The 12,018-nt window shown below is 39.7% G+C and overlaps 1 protein-coding gene across 1 annotated transcript in view; it reads right to left on the reverse strand.

The window, feature by feature from the left end:
• Positions 1-11,778, reverse strand: part of LOC106957800 (focal adhesion kinase 1-like) — a gene marked incomplete at its 5' end in the record, with an annotated part of 18,731 nt that extends 6,953 nt beyond the window's left edge. The window contains 14 exons of the mRNA XM_015049273.1: positions 32-129; positions 1,046-1,085; positions 1,537-1,599; positions 4,463-4,567; positions 5,608-5,712; positions 7,288-7,350; positions 7,471-7,582; positions 8,552-8,756; positions 9,070-9,159; positions 9,425-9,525; positions 10,086-10,201; positions 10,326-10,426; positions 10,499-10,583; positions 11,622-11,778. Coding sequence (XP_014904759.1) covers positions 32-129; positions 1,046-1,085; positions 1,537-1,599; positions 4,463-4,567; positions 5,608-5,712; positions 7,288-7,350; positions 7,471-7,582; positions 8,552-8,756; positions 9,070-9,159; positions 9,425-9,525; positions 10,086-10,201; positions 10,326-10,426; positions 10,499-10,583; positions 11,622-11,778 — 1,441 coding nt within the window. The remainder of the gene's footprint in view (positions 1-31; positions 130-1,045; positions 1,086-1,536; positions 1,600-4,462; positions 4,568-5,607; positions 5,713-7,287; positions 7,351-7,470; positions 7,583-8,551; positions 8,757-9,069; positions 9,160-9,424; positions 9,526-10,085; positions 10,202-10,325; positions 10,427-10,498; positions 10,584-11,621) is intronic.
• Positions 11,779-12,018: the final 240 nt, after the last annotated feature.

Here is a 12,018-nt window from a genome sequence, read left to right on the forward strand (position 1 = left end):
ACAGGTCCAATTATTTTGCGTTCGTGCGTACCTTGACCCCGTCGTTGTAGCTGTCCACTGGGCTCAGGTTGGCCAGGTTGGGGAGGTGAGCTCCGGGGCGGGGCGGCTTCTTGGGAGGGGCTACATGCTCTGCAGAGACACAGCCTCAGTCTTACTTATCACAGTTTCATGTTTCAAAAATATCCCTCAGCTTAAACTGCCCATGTTGACAGAGAACGCTGCTGCATATTGTGTAAGCACATTTATTTCTAAAGGATTGTGGTAGCACTTTATTTGCATAAGACCGACATGACACTGTCATAAACATGACATCACACCTGCCATGATGTTTACGACTATTGTCAAGAAGTGTCATTTGGTAAAAGATGACACTTTTAATGCAAAGTTCCATTAAAACGTCCATTAATAGTGTCATTATTTTTCACTTTAACAGATTCTCTGGATTTTTTATTTTTTTACATATTTGTATTTCATCTTGGTCTATGTTGAATTTCTCTTTACAGTCTAGATCATCCATCCATCCATCAATTTATTTTTTATACGTTCATCCAATTTTTGATTCCAGCATCCATTCAGTTTTTCATGCATGCGAGTGACATCCAGTCATTCTTTAAAGTCTCAAACCATTTAGTAATTCCGTCATTCCTTTATTTACCCATTCATTCATTCATTTGTTAATTCACTAATGTACTCATGCAGGTATAGACTCATCTATCCATGAATATAGTCATGCACATTCGTGTCGTTCTTCATGCAACGTTCATTAAATCGTTCCAGATTCATTCATCCACACATTTCTCGACTTGATTTGACATGGAGGATTTTGAGGAAACAATAATTAACAATAACGCACTCAGATGAAAAAGAGATTATAACTTAAAGATGATCTTCATAGTAAAGGGTATATAAAAAAGCAATAACGATAGAGCAGCAGTAAGTGTGTTATATCCAACAGATTTTGTTATTTTACACAAAATTTAGAGCAGGTTTGACTTTATGCTCATGAATCAGAAAGTTTCAGACTGGAATGGATCTTTGTATGTACCTGGTTTCCCGACAGGCTGGTAGATATGTGGACTTCCTCCCTGTTCAGACACACACACACACACACACACACACACACACACACACACACACACACACACACACACACAGAGAGAGAGAGAGAGCTTAGTGTTAGGAAACAGTTTCATGTTTCTAACAGAGCCAGCTTATTACTTTTCAAGTGAAATAAGACATTCGAAGAGCAGATTCAGAGTTATAAACACGCCGTCCTTCTGGATTTAACGTTCCCATGGCGCTCTGTGGTTAGGCGGCTGGTATGTAGGCAGTGCCCTTCGCAGCACACAGACAGAAATACTTTCTCTGCTTGCCCTGCTGTCTGTTTTCTCTGTTTCCCATGAATGAAAGCGTTCCCCCTGTTTTCCCCCACTTCTCTCTTTCTCCTGCAAATCCACATCGCCCGTTTGCCCTGCTGCTCTACTAATAACAGCGCAGACTTTCGTAGCTTTCGTGCAGAAAATGTTTTTGACTGACCGGTGTCTGCAGAGTGCCGTCTTCTCTGTCGATGCTTCCTCTGCTGTTCCTGGACTCTGGTTTCTGCAGAAAGAAACACTCAAACTGAGCATGCACTGGCTAAAACAGCAGAAATAATGTAACAATTTATGAAATTCAACAATAAAAAAAATAAGCAAGCACTCTGCTTTGTCATTTAAAAAAAAAAAAAATAGGTGCACACGTTTAAATATTGTGATCAGCAGCTTTGAAACGAGAAACAATCCAAACCAAGCAGCAGAAAGCAGCATATCTCAACAGGTAGCTGCAAAACCGAGTGCAATCTCAGCGTTACCAGATCCAGTAACAACGGCGGCTACAGCATCTCCTATTTCCAAAATAAAATCTGCCGTCAGAGAGACAGGCTCCTCTTCTCTCTGCCTCAGTACCGTTTTGGTGAAGCACGCCTTGAAGAGATGCATCCTGACAGAACACAGCGCGAAGAAGACGGGCGACCGAACGAAGAGGCCATCGAAAGAAGAGTTGGGACGGGAACAAAAAGTGTCAGAGAAAGAAGGATGAAGACAAAAAAAAAAGAAGCATAAAACACAAGAGGGGTTGGAAGACAGAGAAAATAAATGAAGAGAGAAAGAAAAACTGAGTCAGAGGGGAAAGAAGAGACGGAGAAAGTTTTTTTTTTTTTTTCAGAGAACAAAAAGTTCCACTGAAACGCAGACAAAATCCTGGAAAAGAAACGATCCAACTGCATCACTCTCTTTCTCTCTCCTTCAGCTGTTCCTCCCTCTCTCTCTCCCTCCCTCACACTCTTTCCATCCCCCTGAATCTCCCTCATTCCTCCCTCTGCGCTGCTGCCGCCAATCCCACTTCCCTCCTCCCTCCCTCTGTCCTCCTCTCACACTTAACGTGTCTCTTTGCGTTTCTGCTTTTCGCTCTTTGCTCTTCCTTGTGTCACTTTCGCCACATATTCTTTACTTTTACATCAAACATCGTTTTTCCATTAGATCGAAAATCCACAATCCACACGAACAATTATAAAACAATCACTCCATAGACGCCCCTGGTAAATTGAGGTAAACACCTTAAAGTAAATTTTCAAGGCTTAAAAAAAAAGAAAAGAAAAATCCAATCTTTAATTTCAGTAAATCTATTCTGTTTGGGGAAAAATAACCAACTTTGAGGAATATATTTCCAACATTAGCATAAATATTACTGAAGAATTTTGTACTTTAATCAACTTAAAGTAGTTGAAAAGCGTCATTTATCAGCTCTGCCTCCCTGTCTAATTAGGCTAGAAATTTGATGCAGCACACTTAGCCTCTGTTCAAAATGGGAAAAACAAGAGAACATGCCCCTCAAATAAGGCAGCACCTTCATACACAGGCTCAGATCTACAGTCAGGACAAAAAAGGAAGGAAAGAAGAACTCAATGAATGGATGTAGGACAGAAAACAAGGACACAAGAAACACATTGAGATCTTTATGCAGTGTCTTTATTTGTTTTGTTATTTTGCTTTAGCATGAATTAAACGGCATCCGAAGTTTCTAGTTTGTTTCTAAATAAATGGAAGAAAGTCCTAAGTAAATTTCAGACAGGCCCAGTGAAAAGAATCCAAAGTTAATGTATGTAAAAAAAAAAATAAAATAAAATAAAAAAAAATAAAAGTCTGCTCTCTGCTGCTTGGTTTATGGTTTAGTAACGGTCGGTGTTTTCTGGATATGTTAAGGTTGAAGACGAGCCTTCTTTCCAACACGTGACGTATAAAAACATGCTTTCCAAACTGTCTGAAAGGAAACCACAGATAAATTAAATACCAAAGTTTTGACCTGCTCTGAGTGACACGATAGATTTAATTGAGACGCGAAGAGCAGGTCGAGTACATGTGAAGTCAGGGTGAAAAATGAAAGACGGGGGGTGGAGGACACGAGCCTTCTGCCATTCAGGCCCACCTACGTCTGGCTGAAAACCCGAAGGACAGCCAATCAAGTCGAGAGAAGAAACGAGGAGAGTAGAAAAACAGAGCTGTTAAACGATCGTTTTTTTGGCTGCTTTTCGGATGGTTTTACTGTCTGATGAGATAAATCAAAACCTGCACAGCAGAGCCAGGTTAGCGATCTGAAAAAGATATTTTGGAGCTCTTCTGGCAAAAACAGCCGGCACAAATCTCCGCAGATAAAGTGGAACCTTATTTTTTTGTTTTTGGTTTTGTTTTGCTTCCGAATCTTTCTGGTCGATTCTTTTGCCAACGAATACCACAGTTTGTGATCACAACGAGCTTTTACTTTAACGGGGACCGTATGTAATAGGCCAATTTTTGGATGAATCTCTTCAACGCAAACGAATCCAGAGGCAGTTTCCTCGTTGGCCTGTTAGCCTGGTTTCCAGCCCTTCGTTTGATCCAGGTGTGTCGGAGCAGAGATGCGTCCACAGGTCGGTGGCCGTCAAGGACCAGAGTCTGACCTGGAGACCGAAACTTTCCTTCCTCTCCTTTGCAAACTAGCTCATAAGGTTGGATGGAGTCTGTGGGTGTTTTCACAGATTTAGGGCTTTAACTAGACCATCTTATCACTAATATCCTTTGACATGAACCCATCCCATCAAAGAGAGGTGAACAGGACTTTCTTCTGACATCGTTACCACTTCATAAAGAACAGATTCTCGGAGAGGTTATATCAAGAGAACTTGGTTATTTTCAAAGCTCGTGGTGTTCTTTTATAACCAAACTCATTCCTCTGGTGTCTTGCATTGTTTTCTGTTTTATCTCTTTAACATCCCACTAGGTGTGTGAACAAACACAGTGTGGCACAATTTCTAATCTGAATGACAAATGTGAAAATCAAAGCTCATGCAACTTATTTCCTGATGCTTGTCTGGGTAATATTTTGTATTCTTGCGGTGAAAACTGAACGGCTATGATCACAAACTCTCTTTCTGTGTGAGTTTCATTACCATGTGGCTCTCCTTCTGCTCCAGCCACCGCCGGTCTTCCTCCATCTCCTGCTGCTGCTTTATCAGCGTCTCTTCCATCAGAGCCTGGTTCACATCCAGTCTCTCCTGGAGAACAACGAGACCAGAAAACCAGAAGAAGAAAAAAAAAAGATATGGTCAGCTTTTATTTCACATGCAGCTACTGAAAAGAGAAGGAGAAGAAACAAAGCGGCGTACGCTGCGGTGTTCCAAAGTGGCATTTAATATGCCAAGATAATTATATAAATAAGACTTAAAATGGGAGATTTAAGTTCTGGTAAAAGATTCAAGCAACTTTTATAGAATCAAATTATATGTAAATGTTCGATTAACCCTCATGCTAAAAGCAATACTGTAATGTAGCACTTAGAATTGTGTAAGATCAAGATATCTGCATGTTTCAGTAAGTCAGATTTAAGACTTTTAAAACAGAGTGAAAACTTTTTGCCCAGATTTAAAGCCAATTTAATGCCACCTTGAATTAAATTTAAGACCACAGAAACTCTAAATACAAGGGAATCCTGCTGCAATCCAGCATAATTTAATTTCCCTCTGGGATTAATAAAGTATTTTTGAATTAAATAGAATAACAAAAAATGTGAAATTTCTGGGGTCTTTTTGTGACTATTGGCAGCGGCTTTGTGTTTCTCACACTGCATACCAATCTCTACAGCCTTAACCCTTATTTTTTATTTGAGCCAGTGGTGAAAACGATCGTCGTTCAACCAGCTGGACATACATTTGCACTTACAGTATTCACAATAGACGCTAGCCAGCTAGCAATCTAGAAGGGTATTTCAGCAGCTAGTTAGCGGTAGCTTTAAGTGCCTCAAGTCAAAGAAAGCAATGCAGGTGTCTGCGAGTAACTCCACCCTTTGCCTGACAGAAAAGTCCCGCATTTAATAAAAATAAAAAATAAAAAATAGCTCCCTGACAACGAAATAAAAGATCTGGGATCAAATTATTAAATTTTTTAAAATGAATTGAAGACATCTGAAAGCCTTAATTTGTAGATACATGAATTTAAGTCTTTTTAAGGATAATCTGAAGACTGAAAAATAAAAATAAAATAAAAAAACAATGGCTTCTGTTGCTTCTGATAGAGGAAATAAGCAGCTCAATTTTACCTCCATAGTTGGGTTCCACAGTGGTGCATGTTCAGGTCTGAGCTGATTCCACGAATCAGAAGAGGAATAGCTGCCTCCTACTCCTCCGACTCCACCAGGCGACGGCTGGAGGCAGGAAGAGACAGGAAATGTTTCGTTTCATTGTGTGAACAATGCTCTCTTTTAGGCATAAAGAAGCTCAGCATTAGCAGTCATCTGTCTGTCCACTGCTGGAGGAGCGGTTGCTGTAAAGTTAATGGCTAAAAAAACAAAAACAACAAAAAAAAAAAAAAAAAAAAGAAACACCCTACTGTTTTTTTGGCAATAAGTTCATGTTTTTTGGTGACTGGAAAACAAGTAATTTCTAAGCCTAGCCCGTTAACTAGCAACCGTAGCTGCACTCCAGCATGTTTGTCCAGCTGGTTTTACCGCTGTATCCACTGTATAATGGCTGCTGGACAACACAAGTGTTTTGTTGTTGACATGCCATCCCCGAAACCACTTGCTGCATTCTTGTTGGTTGTGCAGGAGGCTCTATTAATGCTTTTCAAAGACGCATGGTTATGTAATTGTGCATATCTTTGCAGCCATTTTCACGTGGGAGTGTAAACGCTGGGTTCGGGGGTCGGGGGGTGGGGGCGTGGCCAGCCACAGCTTATTTGGATTTAAAGTGACAAGACTCCCTAAAACAGCTCAAGTGAGAAGGAGCTCAATATAGGCAGAACTGAGCAGAATAAAATCTTATTATCTAAGAACGATTTATTTGGGGAAAAGAAATGTACTGAACATGTTTTATGTAGCCCAAAGACCTATCCTAATCTGTTTAAGGAATTATAATAAGTCGCCTTTAAAACAATTGAAGACTGTAGACTTGTATGTCGCTAAGTATATCCTCAGATTCTTGACAAAAATAAGATTGAGAGTTGTTTTTTTTTGCCATAGAGAGAAAACGGTGGTTTTGATTTGTGCCTGCGTGGCCATGTGTGAGCAGCTTTTAGCACAACAGGAAATGCCTTCCGTCTGCTCCGTTCACGAGGAGAGGATTGAGAGAACTCATTGCTCTCCCCTGTTTCTCTTTGTTTTGACCCATGCAGCAGAGTCACACTGATCTGTGTCAATCCAGGGGTAACAGCCCCTCAAACTGTTGCAGATAAATAAATCCCTACATTTATTTGTGTGCCTCTGATAGCTGTCTGATGCTTAAAATTGATAATATACATAAGTGATTTATGTAGTGAAGAGAAATAGCATAATTATGATTAAAATATTTCATAAATTTTATTTGTAGTTGCAAACATATTTTACATTTTTTTTATTACTTTCAGTCAACATTGATGTTTCTTTCTTGCACTGTGTGGACGTCAACTTTTAGGACAGCAAATAGCTTTTTTCCTTACTCAGATGAGGTTGGTGTGAGTTGATCTTTATGTCAAGAAAAGACAAAACGATAAAAACGACTCACGATGTAAAAAACCAAATGTTCAAATCTCATGCTGTGCTATTAAAGTGTAGCAAAGAACGGCTTCTTAGGGTCACCAAATTTCCACCGCAACCGCTTTTCGAGGTCTTTGCACACATTTTAAGTTGCAAAACACAACAGCAGATAAACAGTAATAACTTAACAGGTTTGTGTCCAATTCAAGCAGCATTGTATTTACTTATTAAACTCTTTCTTTTTAGTGTGATCCTGGTTTGGTTTACCTGGAAGTGGTTGGAAAAGAAGCTTTCACTGACGCGAGGGCTGGGATAGCCTGGCCGACTGGGCTAAAGACAGAAAGATACCAGCAGGCTGGAGTTTGTCATCATGTTCAAATGCCTCAGAGAAACAGGAAGTAGTAGCAGGAGAGAGGAAAAAGAAAGGTCAAGGTGTCAGTGAAGTCTTACTTTCGGTGGAGCTTCATCTGAACCTCCAGAGTCCCAGGAAACGGTGACCTGCCTCCTCATCTCCTCCCTCAGCCTCTCCTCTTGTATACCCTTCTCCTCTGTCAGTATGACACTGCAAAAATCACGAGAAGAATAACAGCACACATATTTATTTATGTGTTTTATTCCTGCAGTTCAAATCAACTCAGCCTGCTCGCATTTATTTACTAGCGAATTACACAAAACATACGGCTCAAGAGTGGTTCCAGATAAATACTAAAAGACTCGATCAAAAAGCTAAAACATAGAAACTGCCCTCACCTCTAGCACTGTGACTGTACTTTCTGAATGACTCACACACATTTGCAATGACGCATTTTCGTAGTTGATAAAAATGTAAGTTGTTGTTTATTACAGTTGAAACCTAGAGTCCTGATTGCAAACGTCAGCAAAAAAGTCAATATTAAGACAAAGGCTGAAATTAAAAAACAATTATTTAATCACACACAAACATTTAACAGTACAGTGGAAGTTGTTTACAATCTGGATAATCTACTGAGAGATTTTTGATTCCAGGTATTTTTGGAAAAGTACGTAATGGTACAAAATCTCCATCTTGAACCTTCAATAAATAAATCTGACATGCATCTAATCTATGGTCAAAAATGAAAGTGGTCTGGGTCAGAATTGAACACAAAAAAATCAGCTTTAGGGATGAAAAGGTCAGATTTGGGCCTCTTTTAACTACACTGTGAACCAAACATAAGGCAGAAAAGTAAGTAAAAAAATGTAAACACCACGCCACAGGGAGGCGCCATTTCCATCTGGACTGAGAGTCCAGAAGAAGAGAAGATCCACTCCACCAAAATAACTGTTACCACATATCATAAAAGTAACAACTTTAAATAAAACAGGACTGAAAGTGAAAGAAAACATCTCAAAATAAATAGTTTGCCTTCTGAAATTGTGAGGAACTTGATGGCGTCACCATCCTAGTTTGTTCCAAGGAAATTAGAAACAAACTGAGGCACCTGAAAACTTCTTTGGTCCAATTTAAACCTGCTGTATTGGGGAAAAAAAAGAGAGAGAGAGCAGTATTCACCTGAGTTGTGTTTTGAGTTCAGTGAAGCGTGGCCTCTTGCTGGGGTCGTACGACCAACATTTGGTCATCAGGCTGTAGAGGGTGGGCGGACACTGGGGAGGCATGGCCAGCCGCTCCCCGTTCTCTATCCTACCAATCACATCGTTGTTCTTTACCCCCTGGAACGGCTTGATGCCGTACATTAAAATCTCCCACATACACACTCCTGCAGGGGGAAAACACAGCAGTTTTTAGTGTGTAATCCCATCTAAGATGTGTGTTTAGAGACGCAATCATAATTGGAACACATCAGAAATGCAACTAAACTTTTTAAAAACATAGGAACTACTCAAAATGTCCTGTTACATTCATTGTATGAACGCTGCTGTAGATTTAAAGGGAAACTGCTACTCAAATTACAAAAAGTGAATAAAAAGAATAAAGGAAGGTAGAGAATGAAGTGGGAAAGAAATAGGAAAAGTAAAGAGAAAGGCAAATCTTTGAGAGTAAATTGTCAGAGTAATATCAGATGAACTCACCAAACATCCAAACGTCACTAGCAGAGGTGAATCTCCTGAAGTTGATAGATTCTGGTGCCATCCATTTAATAGGAAGTTTACCTTTAGAAGCTGAGACACAAACATTTGATCATTAATATACTCAGAACCTCACCGAGAATCGACGACGACGGAGGAACTGCAGTTCCCTAATGTCACCACTAGATGGTAGAAAAGTACAAGCGAAAGAAAAGCTACTCCAACTAAAGCACAGACTGATCTCAGCTCTTTGCTTAGTGGAGCAACTAAAACCTGTATAGAAAACATCTCACGTGCGTGACGGTACAATGAAAACTTTGATGACTTTACTCCTCATTACAGTTGGACATGCCATTACCTTTGTAGTAAGAGCTGTCCTCCATGTATCGAGACAGACCAAAGTCTCCGAGCATCACGCAGTCCACAGAGGAGACCAACACATTACGCGCCGCAATATCTCTACAACACACAACATCTGTGTTCAGCTTTGAATCCTCAAATTAGAAACATTACGCAGATTTATTATAAATGACATTGTGATTATAACTTAAGATGTGACTGAATAAGTAACTTAAGTTTATAACTTTTTATATTTAGCTAGTGACTTTTTTATATTTTTAGGAAAAAATGTACGTCTTACAACAGAAAATGTTAGGCAGAGCACAAAATTGTTTATTAATAAGAATTTTTTTTGGATTCTCTTTCATTTTATAGTGGATAGGAGGAGCACTAACCTCCTAGGCTGACTAGAACAACCCTAATTCTGGTTCTTATTGCTAAAAATAGCATTTTTTAAATTTGCTTTTTTATTATTATTATTTTAAATCAAACCCAAAAGAATTTTCAAAGTAGATGCCAATCTTTTAATGAGTCAAGATGCAATTATGGATCTTCCATGATTTAAAATGACTTTGTTTTCTTATTTTAATGTTGAGAGGGAAAAAAAGCCCACTGTCGTTTTATATGATTTCAGTTTTTCAAGAAGTAAAATACTTTTTTAAAAGTTTAGATGGCTGTACCTGTGCACAAAGCGTTTGCTCTCCAGGTAGGCCAGCGCTGTGCTGAGCTGGTAGGAAAACAGAATGAGGGTGGCCAAGTCCAGGCTGTACTTCTTCACCTGAAGGAACGACCGCAGCTACACACACACGCACACACACACAAACAAGCGCAAAGAGAAACATAAACGCACGTTTATGCAAATCTCCGTCCTGACGGACGAAGGAGGAAAATGTGACAAAGCGCTCTTAAACGCATTGCACCTCTCCGAGCGTGCAGAGCTCCATGATGATCCACACCGGGTTCTCTGTGATCACGCCGATCAGTTTAACGATGTGAGGGTGGTCGAACTGGCGCATTGTTACTGGAAAACAGAGAGAGTGAGCACTTCTGCAAGGAAACGGTGAGGAAATGAAGAAACGCAAAGCGCCGTTACAGGCTTCTTGAAGGAACTTCTCTCTGACGCTGTCTGTGGTGCAGTTTTTGCAGGTTTTGATGGCAACAGGCAGAGGCGGCTTGTCCTGAGGAACGCACAGAACGCAGGATAGCAGATTGAAAAACACGAGCGTCATTTAACGATTGTGTAGGCATTGATGGATTATGAAATACAATGCCTGACTAACTGAGGTTTGGGAAATATTTTATATTTGAGAAAAGAGAACAGAAACATAAAAAGTAGAGATCTGCTTGTAAAACACAGCAGATCCTTTAAAGTTGTAACTGCAAATTGAGGTGAGGAGGGAGAAATTGGTTTAGTTGTACATCAAAACTAAAGTTGACTTTTTTTGACATTTAATACACAGGATAGAAACGTTTTTGATGTTAAGTATGTGTATAATGATCAGGACGGACACACGTACAGACGACTCCTTATCAGCATGAATACTGTATTAAATTATGGCTGAAAGACTTTTTTTAACCCTTCACTTTCCAGGTGACTTGATCACACAATAAACAGCTGATGTTTTAAGTTTGAATTTATTATGGATTGCATCTACTAAGGGCTGCACAATTTTAGGAAATCTATATGTGCGTATGTGACGATATCTCTCTTCCTTGGCAAATTGCAGAAAGTGACACGCTTTTTGTATCCATAAACAAAATCCTGGCATAATTGGGGGAAACAAAACTAACAAAATGTGTCAAAGTTTCAAACGTTTGGCTGTTGATCTGAAATGATTTCGAAGTACTCAGATGTAGTCCTTCGTCTTTATCATTCCACCTCGTGGATTCAGAAGCAGACTCTCTCCGGCATCTCCTATTTGATAAAATTCCTCCTCAGTGGCTTCCTGGATCATCATTCTAACTAAATCACCTGAGCGGGGATAGTTTCGTTTAAAGGTTCGACTCGAACGCAACTGGATGTTCCAAAGAGCCCAAAAAACTTTAACTAGTTTTGAACTGGCTAAAGCAGACTAACGTTAAGCTTCAACAATGTAATTGTCCATATTTGCTTCTGCCTCTTCATTTAATTCAAACAAAAAGCGTCGTGTTTTTAGAGATGTTAGTGTTTATTCAACGACGTTTGACCGTTTGCGTGTGTGTACGTTTCAACAAACCGGGCAGCTGTAGACTCCTTGGTGAACGTCGCCAAACTGACCCTCTCCGATGCAGCGACCCAACTCTATCCTGTCTCTCTGGATCTCATAATCCCGTGCTGAGAGGGGAACATGAGAAAAGAGCAAAGAAAGTATTTTTAAAAAACAAACAAAACAAGGCTATCACATTTAAAATGAACAACTTTCCCAGTATTATAAAATGATGAAACGTTTCTGTTTCCCCCTGAGGTTAAAAAAAAAAAAAAAAAAAAGTACCCACTGGTAGTAATCGGCAAACGTTTCGGTAGGTCTCCTGTTCGCATCACAGACTGAGGAAATCTCAAACAAATGTTCTAAAACATGCAAACCAAACCACCTCCATCATCATTAGAAATTCTTCATGCAGAGTAGATAATAC

Source organism: Poecilia latipinna, unplaced genomic scaffold (genome assembly GCF_001443285.1).
Source record: "Poecilia latipinna isolate Pla-1442-1.1 unplaced genomic scaffold, P_latipinna-1.0 Scaffold44, whole genome shotgun sequence".
Classification (NCBI taxonomy): domain Eukaryota; kingdom Metazoa; phylum Chordata; class Actinopteri; order Cyprinodontiformes; family Poeciliidae; genus Poecilia; species Poecilia latipinna.